Source organism: Triticum urartu, chromosome 6A (genome assembly GCF_056163025.1).
Source record: "Triticum urartu cultivar PI428250 chromosome 6A, HENAU_Tu73, whole genome shotgun sequence".
In the NCBI taxonomy this organism is placed as follows: domain Eukaryota; kingdom Viridiplantae; phylum Streptophyta; class Magnoliopsida; order Poales; family Poaceae; genus Triticum; species Triticum urartu.
This window is the reverse complement of record NC_141878.1, coordinates 11,233,964-11,247,193: the sequence shown is the minus strand read 5'-3', so window position 1 is coordinate 11,247,193 and position 13,230 is coordinate 11,233,964. Positions and strand designations below refer to the sequence as shown.

Here is a 13,230-nt window from a genome sequence, read left to right as displayed (position 1 = left end):
AAAATGAACATTCTTATCGAGCACGAAATTCTCTCATGGCCTGAAAGGCCACACTTGGTACACTTTGGGACTTTCCTTTGTGTCTTTGTTAGACCTCCCTTTGAGGGGTATCAGGATGCGATGTGGCCATTACCTCTGCAAATAGAACAAAACTTTGATCTTCCCTTGCTGACATTCTCATAACCTAGCTTTGCTCTTGCGTTCATTGGCCTACTTCAACCCCTCTTGCATGGCACTACATTCATTGAGCTTGATAGAATAGTTGCTCCTGGTATGACAGGCATATCTTGGTCATGCAGTTCAGTTGCGGCCTGATCTTGTAACCCAATAACAATTTCTACACATACGATTTCATGAGTCAAAGACCCTGCATATTTCGGAGTTGTTAACAATAATGCAAAGAAAAATAATTCTAGAAAATATTGTCAGAATGTGCACATCACTCTGATGTGGGTTCAGAAGTACTTGCTTTGCACACAACAAAGAAAGTTTGCTCCAAATAATATCAATTTTCTCCAAAGAATAAACCTTTAGCATAAATAACTAATGTCTCTGAAAAATGTATTACTTTACATGTCAATTATGAAAATTAGTAACCGACAATGCTAAAAAAATTGGACTACAAGTTTGACTGAAAACAAGCAGTTGGTAGCGACTATATATTTGACTGAACACAAACGTCTCGTTGAAGGTTTACTGGGCACAATTAGAAATTTGAATCATGTACTGTTTGCCATCCTCGGCAACCCCATACTATGTACAATTAATATTTATGATCACCGATAAGCGACATATTATGTAACATCATGGGCTCATGCTATACAAATTCGTATGTTGCTGCCGATGGTCTTGAAATCTATCCAACTACTCCGCAATAACAACAATCTGCTCCAAAGAATCAAACTTTTGACAGCAATAATTGATCACTATATCAAATTTCCTTGCTGTAGATGTCAATGCCCATGGTCAATTTCAATTGACAGTGCTGAATTAATCTTCAGACTACTATTTTACTGAACTTTAGATTCTGCGTCGCTAGCAGATTTCTCTCCATCTTGGCTTGAGGACGAAGAAGCGACGTGTAGGAACACTCGCCGCCGTCTTCCTCCTCTGGCGATCTCCGATCTGGGACGCACTCCAAGGGCTATGAACAAAAGCTGTCCACGGACACCGCACGAGAGATTGTAGGCTTTGCCCGATCTGGGTAATTTCTCATGGCCTTCTCCAAAGCACTCTTCCTTCTCGATAATGAGGCACGGTGGTCGGGTATCTTGCCAAGTCGGACCCTACGTATATTTGAGATGTTAACCGCAATTGGAATGAAAACAAAACTTTCTAATATAGTTAAAATGTGCTCATCACTCTGACTTTGATTCATAAGTAGTTGCAGTGTTTTGAATACCGTATGCGTAGATATATGTAACAACCAATGCTCCAAAATAATTAACTGTGTAGCATCAATAGGTATGCTGCTCATAAAAATGTCTTAATTCACATGCTGATGCCAATATTGACAGTATAAATGCCTGTAAAAAAGGCGGCAAAGTCTGACGTAAAATGTCCCTCCACCCCCACACTCGTCGTGCTCCTCCCCTTCCTCTAGGAATGCCAGATCTGGGACGCCCTCATGGACATGGCAAGATTCAGATTTGAGGAATTTGCCAGAGAAGACAAAGAAAGAAACAGAGGATCTTGTGAAACCTGAACAGGAGATCCGTGAATGACTCCCCACTGAGATTCATTGGTGAATCATGAAGAAATCTTGAGATCCAGGTGCAGCAATGGGGAGGACGTGGTTCCGCCGGTCGATGCAGCTGCAGCTGCGTCGAATTTTGAATTGCATCCGGCTTTGGGTGGATGGGGCAGCCTGGTCACGGGGTAGTGGGACGGGCAAGTAGGCGAGTACGCTAGGCGCGAGCGTAGGTAGGACGCCAGATACGATAGGACGTGTATTCACTTTGTATGGCGCTCAGAAAACTGAAATAGCTGAATCCGGGTAGGGCCATGTGGGCCAGGCTAGCGCCAATCCACAAGGTGCAGCGACGGCTCCGATACTGGTTGCGCGCGCAGCCAGTTAGGAAAGGCCTTATTCGGGAAGTAGGAGTACTAGAAGACGCAAGCCTCGATTATTTACTGCGTTTAACCGTTCATGCACACATTACAAAGTCTATAGTAAAACAATGCACATGTTACAAAGTTAAAATGCCATGTCTCTTGAAAAAAAGTTACTACCACTGGAATGTTATGCAATATAACTGCTGATAAAAATTATATAACAACATAAATTAAGAAAAAGGGTTTCCCCGCTTTATATTATAAAGCATCCAACACTGATACAATCGAGAGCAAGTTGGATGCACACCCACTTAGTTTCCTTTTTGAGCTTTCATAAACTTATAGCTCGAGTGCATCCGTTGCATGGAAATCCCTACTCACTCACATTGATATCTATTAATGGGCATCTCCATAGCCCGTTGATTCGCCTAGTTGATGTGAGACTATCTCCTTCTTTTTGTCTTCTCCACAACCACCCTCTATTCCACCTATAGTGTTATGTCCATGACTCACACTCATGTATTGCGTGAATGTTGAAAAAGTTTGAGAACATCAAAAGAAAGAAACAATTGCTTGGCTTGTCATCGGGGTTGTGCATGATTAAATATTTTGTGTGATGAAGATGGAGTATAGCCAGACTATATGATTTTGTAGGGATAAGCTTTCTTTGGCCATGTTATTTTGAGAAGACATAATTATCTTGTTAGTATGCTTGAAGTATTATTGTTTTTATGTAAATATTAAACTTTTGTTTTGAATCACACAGATCTGAACATTCATGCCACAATAAAGAAAATTACATGGATAAATTTGTTAGTTGCATTCCATATGAAAAATTCTGTTTTTATCATTTACCTACTCTAGGACGAGCAGGAATTAAGCTTGGTGATGCTTGATACGTCTGCAACGTATCTATAATTTTTTATTGTTCCATGCTAATATATTATCTGTTTTGGATGTTTTCTATGCATTAACTTGCTATTTTATAATATTTTTGGGACTAACCTATTAACCTATAGCCCAGTGCCAGTTCCTGTCTTTCTTTGTTTTAGAGTTTCACAAAAAAGGAATACCAAACGGAGTCCAAACTGAATGAAACTTTCGCGATGATTTTTCTTGGACTAGAAGACATCCAGAGGACTTGGAGTACACGTCAGGGAAGCCATGAGGTGGCCACAAGGACGGAGAGCGCGCCTAGGGGGTAGGGCGCGCCCTCCAAACTTGTGGGCCCCTTGTGACTCCACCGACCTATTTCTTCCGCCTATATATTTTCAAATATCCTAAAACCTATCAGGAGAGCCATGAAAACACTTTTCCACCGCCACAACCTTCTGTACCCATGAGATCCCATCTAGGGGCCTTTTCCAGTGTCCTGCTGGAGGGGGATTTGATCAGGGAGGGCTTCTACATCAACTCCATTGCCTCTCCGATGAAGCATGAGTAGTTTACCACAGACCTACGGGTCCATAGCTAGTAGCCAGATGGCTTCTTCTCTCTCTTTGATTTTCAATACCATGTTCTCCTCGATGTTCTTTGTGATCTATTCGATGTAATACTCTTTTATGGTGTGTTTGCCGAGATCCGATGAATTGTGGATTTATGATCAGCTTATCTATGAATACTATTTGAATCTTCTCTGAATTCTTATGTGCATGATTTGATATATTTGTAAGTCTCTTTGAACTATCAATTTGGTTTGGCCAACTAGATTGGTTTTTCTTGCAATGGGAGAAGTGCTTAGCTTTGGGTTCAATCTTGCGGTGCTCGATCCTAGTGACAGAAGGGGAACCAACACGTATTGTTACCACCGAGGATAACAAGATGGGGTATTTATCATATTGCTTGAGTCTATCCCACTACATCATGTCATCTTACTTAATGTGTTACTCTGTTCTATGAACTTAATACTCTAGATGCAGGCATGAGTCCGTCGATGTGTGGAGTAATAGTGGTAGATGCAAGCAGGAGTTAGTCTACTTGATAAGGACATGATGCCTATATTCATGATCATTGCCTTAGATATCGTCATAACTTTCCGCTTTTCTATCAATTGCTCGGTAGTAATTTGTTCACCCACTGTAATATTTTCTATCTTGAGAGAAGCCTCTAGTGAAACCTATGGCCCTCGGGGTCTACTTTCCATCATATAAGTTTGAAAGTGCAAGTGGCACTTAAACTAGTTTGGTGTGATGACAATGAGGTTAGTTGAATGATAACCCACAAGTATAGGGGATCGCAACAGTTTTCGAGGGTAGAGTATTCAACCCAAATTTATTGATTCGACACAAGGGGAGCCAAAGAATATTCTCAAGTATTAGCAGCTGAGTTGTCAATTCAACCACACTGGAAACTTAGTATCTGCAGCAAAATGTTTAGTAGCAAAGTAATATGGTAGTGGTGGTAACGGTAACTAAAGTAAAGAAAGCAAAAGCAATATTTTTGGTATTTTGTAGTAATTGTAACAGTAGCAACGAAAAAGTAAATAAGCAAGAACCAATATATGGAAAGCTCGCAGGCATCGGATCAATGATGGATAATTATGCCGCATGCGGTTCATCATGTAACAGTCGTAACCTAGGGTGACATAGAACTAGCTCCAATTCATCAATGTAATGTAGGCATGTATTCTGAATATAGTCATACGTGCTTATGAAAAAGAACTTGCATGACATCTTTTGTCCTACCCTCCCGTGGCAGCGGGGTCCTAATGGAAACTAAGGGATATTAAGGCCTCCTTTTAATAGAGAACCGGAACAAAGCATTAGCACATAGTGAATACATGAACTCCTCAAACTATGGTCATCACCGGGAGTGGTCCCGATTATTGTCACTTCGGGGTTGCCGGATCATAACACATAGTAGGTGACCATAGACTTGCAAGATAGGATCAAGAACACACATATATTCATGAAAACATAATAGGTTTAGATCTGAAATCATGGCACTCGGGCCCTAGTGACAAGCATTAAGCATAGCAAAGTCATAGCAACATCAATCTCAGAAAATAGTGGATACTAGGGATCAAACCCTAACAAAACTAACTCGATTACATGATAAATCTCATCCAACCCATCACCGTCCAGCAAGCCTACGATGGAATTACTCACGCACGGCGGTGAGCATCATGAAATTGGTAATGGAGGATGGTTGATGATGACGACGGCGACGAATCCCCGTCTCCGAAGCCCCGAACGGACTCCAGATCAGCCCTCCCGAGAGGTTATAGGGCTTGGCGGCGGCTCCGTATCATAAAACGCGATGATTTCTTCTTCTTTATTTTTTTCTCCCCGAAAGCAAATATATAGAGTTGGAGTTGGCGTCGGAAAGTCTCCAGGGGGCCCACGAGGTAGGGGGCGCGCCCTAGGAGGGGCGCCCCCACCCTCATGGACAGGGTGTGGGCCCCCTGGTCTTCATCTTTGGCGAGGATTTTTTATTATTTTTTATAAGATATTCCGTGGAGTTTCAGGTCATTCCGAGAACTTTTGCTTTCTGCACATAAAACAACATCATGGCAATTCTGCTGAAAACAGCGTCAGTCCGGGTTAGTTCCATTCAAATCATGCAAGTTAGAGTCCAAAATAAGGGCAAAAGTGTTTGGAAAAGTAGATACGACAAAGACGTATCAACTCCCCCAAGCTTAAACCCTTGCTTGTCCTCAAGCAATTCAGTTGACAAACTGAAAGAGAAAAAGAAAAACTTTTACAAACTCTGTTTGCTCTTGTTGTTGTAAATATGTCAAGTCAGCATTCAAGTTTTCAGCAAAGATCATAACTAACCACATTTGCAATAATTCTCAGGTCTCATGTTTACTCATATCAATAGCATAATCAACTAGCGAGTCATAATAATAAATCTCGGATGACAACACTTTCTCAAAATAATCATAATATGATATAACAAGATGGTATCTCGCTAGCCCTTTCTGAGACCGCAAAACATAAATGCAGAGCACCTTTAAAGATCAAGGACTGACTAGACATTGTAATTCATGGTAAAAGAGATCCAATCATAGTCACACCCAATATAGATTAATAGTGATGAATGCAAATGACGGCTGTGCTCTCCAGCTAGTGCTCTTTAATAAGAGGGTGATGACTCAACATAAAAGTAAATAGATAGGCCCTTCGCGGAGGGAAGCAGGGATTTGTAAAGGTGCTAGAGCTCGGTTTTGAAATAGAGGTAAATAATATTTTGAGCGGTATACTTTTATTGTCAACATAACAACTAAGAGATGGCGATATCTTCCATGTCACACACATTATAGGCGGTTCCCAAACAGAATGGTAAAGTTTATACTCCTCCTCCACCAACAAGCATCAATCCATGGCTTGCTCGAAATAACGAGTGCCTCCAACAAACATCAGGTCCCGGGGGGGTTTTGTTTGCAATTATTTTGATTTAGTTTGCATAAGGCATGGGACTGGGCATCCTGGTGACCAGCCATTTTCTCGTGAATGAGGAGCGGAGTCCACTCCTTTTGAGAATAACCCGCCTAACATGGAAGATAAGGGCAGCCTTGGTTGATACATGAGCTATTCGAGCATACAAAACTGAATGTTTATTTGAAGGTTTAGAGTTTGGCACATATAAATTTACTTGGAACGGCAGGTAGATACCGCATATAGGAAGGTATAGTGGACTCATATGGAATAACTTTGGGGTTTAAGGGATTGGATGCACAAGCAGTATTCCCGCTTAGTACAAGTAAAGGCTAGCAAAAGACTGGGAAGCGACCAACTAGAGAGCGATAACAGCCATGTACATGCATTAAAATTAATAAACATTGGATGCAAGCATGAGTAGGATATAATCCACCATGAACATAAATATCGTGAAGGCTATGTTGATTTGTTTCAACTACATGTGTGAATATGTGCCAAGTCAAGTCACTTAAATCATTCAAAGAAGGATACCACCCCACCATACCACATCATAACTATTTCAATAGCATGTTGGCACGCAAGGTAAACCATTATAACTCATAGCTAATCAAGCATAGCACAAGCAACTATGATCTCTAATTGTCATTGCAAACATGTTTATTCATAATAAGCAGAATTAAGAACGATGAACTCATCATATTTATAAAAACAAAAGAGGTTGAGTTCATACCAGCTGTTCCCATCTCAGTCAGTCCATCATATATCGTTATAATTGCCTTTAACTTGCACGACCGAACGATGTGAATAATAATAAGAGTGTGCGTGCATTGGACTAAATTGGAATCTGCAAGCATCTATTTATATATATAAAAAGAAGTTGATGGGTTAACCAAATAAAAGAGAAATATGCTAGAAAATCCCATAAAAATTAGAAACATCTGACCATCTATTTTATAGATCAAAGATTAATAGCCATTAGATTTAAGTGAAAGAAAATTACCCACCATTGCCATTACACGAATACCTACCTTTTATTTTAAAAAAAAGAGGAAAGAGGAAAAACTGCATGTTATGGTACCCTCCCGTACCCTCAATAGTAAAAGAATATATATCCCAAGGACCTTCCTTCACCAAGAAAAAAAGCAAATATCCCAGGGACCTTCCTTCATCAAGAAAAAAAACAGATCGCCCTGTAAAAGAATTGCAGCCGCCGCCTTCTAATGGCTCGCTCGCCCCGATCGATCCTTCTATCACCTCCGCCGCCATCCTCACATAGCCGTCTCCAACGTTCTCGGCACCTTGCGCCGCTGCCAGTCTTCCCTTGGATCCAAGGTATCTTTCTCAACTATGATCTGCACCTCCCCTACTACGACCATGGTAGTATGACGCCTACCTGATTGATCTATATGCATGGCTCCCCCGTGCACTACATTAGGTCTGATCACCTCGGCCCTAGCTTCAACTACAGCACCGGCTGTGGATCTGTTGTTCTCTACGTCTCCATCCCATCCAATGATCCAATCACGAGTCTCCATCGCATCCAAGGATCCTATCACGATTCACAATAAGAAGGCTAAGCTCCTAGATCCCGTCTGTTGCAAAATTAGGTATGAGGTATTTGATTACAACTATTTTATCTTTAAACAGGAGGGATTTATTGAACTAATAAAAATTAACTGGTAAACATTGGCTGCAATCTAGCTCCAATCTTTTAATTTTTCACCAATTTATCTGTATCTATGCACTTTTTTTGCTGAGATGGCAATCGAGTTAAAAAGGTCTTTGTCTACTATGTTGCGACTCTGTGCTATAACTACACTTGAATTATTGATCAATCTTGCACTACTCCATATGCCCGGTTATGGTTGGATGTGAACTAAATTAAATTATGAACGAAGTCTATGTATAACATTAAATATTTGAAGGATATGAAAACTTACTTCCAGCAGCGCTCTGTTGGTTTTCTTGACAATGCAACTTTGCTTTCCAGATCGATCTGAAATCAATTTCCTCACTCTGTACATTTTTAGATTGATATGAACTCGATTGCTGGGTTCATATTTCACAACCTCGCTTCTCGCGCTCAGGCTGCCCCACCTGAATTTCTCGAGATAGCAGGCGATGCATTCCCAGTCAACCAGCGCAGTCTGAAGGTAAATCTTTATTAAAAAATTCATATTATTTTAACTCAGATGAGTAAATCATGGTACCATTTACTTTGTGGTATATTATCTTTCTGGTATTCTTTCAAACATAAAAAGGAGTTGCAGGTTCCAAGGATAAATCTCAATATCTTTCTCATCTGTAGTTATTCACAAGCAGTTTTTATTTTTGTGAAGGTATATGCAGTTCAGTATCCGTTCTCTCCATTGACACATGTGTGAGGTAAATCATGGTATGTGTATACTTGGTGGTGTAGTGAGCTTTCGGTGTTCTTTCAATCAGAAAAAAGGGATAGATGCACGTTCTAAACAGAAACTGCCATATGGGTCTGATCTATAGTTACTTACAGGAAGTTTTCTTATTTTGCTTTTGTAGTACAGTTTCTCTAATGTCCATTATGTCGATTTCCATAGGTGCAAAGATCACTCAAAATATCATCTGCAGTATTTCCTTATATGCATACCGTCACATCTTTTTTTTTTCTTGTAGTAATGCCTATGAAAAGTTCTCAAAGAAATTAGAGCAAGTTTGTGAACTTTCTGTATTGTGGTAAAGGCATCTTGAGTCGTTGAGATTTTTTTTCTAGAGCCAACCACATAGATCTGACAAAAAAATCAGAAGGTAAAGGCTTAGCTTTATTTGTTATCATGCTTCAGTTACGAGGTTATCATGCACATTCTGTACCAACTGCTTGACAGAAAGTAATATATATGTTTGTAGGAACTGTATTATTATTCTAGCTGCTCTTGCATTCAATGATTAGCTTTTCTCTTGCCTATTTTGCAGGAAAGGTCATGATCTCCATAAAATTTTAGATCTATATTCTATATGAAGCCGAGCATATGTTTTTAGTAGCAATCTATCAATTAAATAGTATGTAGCTGTCTCATGCTTTACATGGCTATGGTTTCTTTTATATGCATAGTCCTTCCGTAAGTCTGTAAGTGCCTTTATCTGATAAATGTAGTGGGTGATGATTAGCTATGATACATTAGTTCATGATACATCATCGCTAAATGCTAATAGTTCTGAGATAAATTATTGTGCTATATATATATATATATATATATATATATATATATATATATATATATATATATATGAGCTGTTTTACGGTGATTGGGTTAGTACTCGGAGTACTTAGCAGTACTTACATGTCTGATCACGTCTGATTTTTATTAGCCGTCAGATCTTGCGGGGAATTTTAATTGATTAAATTTAATATGTTAATTGCGATAAGGGCATAATGGTCCAGGGGGAAATAGGACCAGATCCATGTCTACTCGATCCAGTTCAAAATCCTCCTCCGATCTATTCGTCGCCGCTCGCCACTCCTGACCTTCTCCGTCCTCGACCCGCCCGGCGAGAGGAATAAATTCATCGTCCTCGTCCTCCACCCAACCAACCCCAGCCCCCCACGCCGTCACCGAAGAAGAAGAAGGCCGGATCTGCGCCGGCTGAATCGGCGGCGACCGCGGCGGGCGATCCCATCTCTTCGCGCGTACCATCCTTAAGGTATGAATTCGGCTTGGCGTTCTGCTCGTTCTCTTGGCCGTTGCGCCCCTCCACCATGCATGCAGTACAACCTCAACCCCACAAGATCCGGGTACGGACTAGAACAACGAATGGAAAGCTTCATCATGGCATAGTTTCTCTTGAGCTAATCGCATCATGTTTGTTTAAGTAAGATGTTGAGGGCATTGCTTACTTCCTTGACGTTTGAGATGAGATATACTAAAGGACGATGAGATACTGGTTCCATAGTTCACTTAATTTAGTTTATTAAAGTCATCATCACTTTAGGTTTGCATAGCGCATGAAATATAGTTTAAAGGAAGATGAGATACTACTTGTTGGACGTTGATGATTGGTTTCCCTCACATGTCAAACGAGGAAAGTCTTTTCCATGCACTTGTCTTTGCCTATGAGCTATTTTACACCTGCAACATTGATAAACAGAAAGATGTTGATGATTGGTTTCCCTCACATGTCATATGCAGGAAGACATGGCGTATGCAAGTGATGAGAGTATGTTCGAGTATCTAAATGTTGTCAGCAAGATGTTTGATAGTGAGGCTGAAGGCTATGAATTCTACAACAAATATGCTCTTGAAAAAGGTTTTAGTGTGAGGAAAAGCTACGTTGAGTGGGATGGATCCAACAAATACATAATTTTAAGGAAAATTGTGTGTAGTCGTCAAGGGTTTCGCGAAGAGAAGCACATGAAAAGAAAGATGGAAGATAGAAAGAGGAGGCCACGAAGTTTAACTCGTGTTGGGTGTAATGCTAAATTGGTCATTACGAGACAGGAGGAAACCGGTCGGTGGTTTGTCAAGGATTTCATCGATGATCACAGCCATCCTCTAGCCCCACGGGATCTTTCTTGTCTGCTGCGTTCGCACAGACGAATTAGCGATGAGCAGAAATCGGACATTGCAGACATGGAAAAATGTGGGATCCGCAAATACCGTATTATGGATATTTTGTGCTTTCAATACGGTGGATTTGATAAGGTTGGATGCATAAAGAGGGACATTTATAATTTCTGCCATGCTAATAAGCAGGAGACAATCAGTGCCGGTGATGCTAAAACGGTGATCATGCACATGATGGCGAGGCGAGAGCGAGATGTGGATTTTTTCTTCAAGTACTTGGTAGACGAGCATGGCCATCTGAAGGGATTGTTCAGTGCTGATAGTCAATCGCGACTTGACTACGAGGCTTTCGGAGACGTCATTGTTTTCGATAGCACATACATAACCAACAAATACAATCTGCCATTCGTGCCGTTTGTCGGGTTGAATCACCACCGCAGCACTGTTATATTTGGCTGTGGTATAATTTCTCATGAAACAAGCCAGGCATATGAATGGATGTTGCGGACCTTTTCTGATTGCATGGCACAGAAGTATCCGATATCTGTGATCACAGATGGGGACCTTGCAATGCAGAGAGCAATAAGAGTGGTCTGGCCAGACTCAAACCATAGACTATGTATATGGCACATTCAGCAGAACATTGTACGCCATCTGCATGATGACGACGTAAAGGAGGAATTCAGATCTTTCATTTATGATACTTCTTCCATTGAAGAGCATGAGATAAAATGGATACAATTCTTACAACGGAATAAAGTAACCAGTGAGGAGTCTTGGCTGCATCAGATGTATCAGATGAGAAAGTTGTGGTGTGCTCCATATCTTGAGGGGCGTTGTTTCCTAGGATTGAGCAGCAATCATAGGAGTGAGAGCTTGAAGTCTGTGCTACATACGCATCTTGAGGGTAAGATGTCGTTGTTTGAAATGCTAGAGCACTATGAGCGTTGCCTTGCGTCGCGACGGATTAACGAAGCTCTCCATGACGTCGAAGCCTTGCAGTCCGTTCCATTTACAGAGGAAAATGCTTCGCCGCTTGAGAAACACGCCGCAACAGTTTTCACACCTAGTGTCTTTAAGATGGTCTTATGGAGCATCGATGCTGTCAGCAAATGTCAGATCAGAGAGATACTAGATGGATCAGAAGATTCCACTTATGTTGTGTCCAAGCAGGAAAGAATGGATAAAAAGTTTGGAGTGCGCATTGAAGAGCAAGGAGGTCTTTTGCACAGGGTGAGTTGTTCTTGCCGTAAGCTGGAATGCGCAGGCACACCATGTTCCCACATTTTTTACATATTGGGGATTTTAAAACAAACAATTCTGCCCGGTTGTTGCGTTCCCACTAGGTGGACTATGAATGCAAAATGTGCATACGCACCTACCAGAAAAAACCAGATGTATGACTATTCGGTAAGCCTGCAGAGGTACCGCGAGTTGCGGAATTGTAGTCACGCTGCAAGTTTCCAGGCATGCCACTCTGATGAGGACTATCACCGTCTAAAGATGCTTTTGCAAGCACAACATCATGGCAAGCAATCAAGTTTTGAACAAGCTGACAACAAGGAGTCAACTAATGCTCAACATAACAGCATTAGGTTTGGCCCGTTGATGCCGCACTCGCAGAAAGTTGATAAGGTTCTGGATCCCGTGCATGTGCCAGGACGAGGTGCACCGAAGAAAAGGCTGCAGGCAAAGACAAAGAAGTTAAGATCACAGAATATCTGTGGCTATTGCAAGAAACCAGGTCACAATCGACGTAAATGCGCTAAATTGCTAGAGGTACGAAATATGTTCATTATTTTTTTTGCATGTGTTTTACTCATAATTGATGTCCATGTGATTTATTGTATTCTTCTGTGTAGGATCTCGAGGCTGAACTGTGATATCTACATACAGCATGAACCGACGATGAGCCAGAGAAAGCCGTGTGCCATTCAGCTTTGTGTGACGTGGTCTTTACATTCTATTTCATCGTGACAGTAATTTAGTGAAGTGCGGTTGTACTGCCATGTTACTGTATTAGTTCGACATCTTTCGTTTCCATTTTCTGTGTGTATCATTTGATGTCCAACTTTAAGAATGATGATGTATTTCGACAAGTTGGGCACTATGATTCTTCACCCTTACTATGGTTGTCATGCATATTCATAATCATCATGCATATTCTTCATTTACAGAGCAATAATGACTGACGTATTTTTTAAATAAGCGGGGCCCACTGGGTGTGCTTGGAAATCTTTGAAAAACCTCCATGC

The 13,230-nt window shown here is 41.0% G+C and overlaps 1 protein-coding gene across 1 annotated transcript; it reads left to right on the top strand.

Annotated features, from left to right (window-relative positions):
• Positions 1-10,594: 10,594 nt before the first annotated feature.
• Positions 10,595-12,858, top strand: LOC147963141 (protein FAR1-RELATED SEQUENCE 5-like). Its single transcript, XM_087529484.1, has 2 exons — positions 10,595-12,754; positions 12,838-12,858. Exons 1-2 carry the CDS (start codon positions 10,595-10,597, stop codon positions 12,856-12,858), a joined length of 2,181 nt encoding a protein of 726 aa, XP_087385610.1.
• Positions 12,859-13,230: the final 372 nt, after the last annotated feature.

Bases quoted from the DNA above. Each gene is read 5' to 3' on its own strand.
- LOC147963141 (XM_087529484.1), top strand. From the start codon at position 10,595: ATGCAGGAAGACATGGCGTATGCAAGTGATGAGAGTATGTTCGAGTAT. The intron at 12,755-12,837 runs GTACGAAATATG...TCTTCTGTGTAG, and splicing joins AATGCGCTAAATTGCTAGAG to GATCTCGAGGCTGAACTGTG.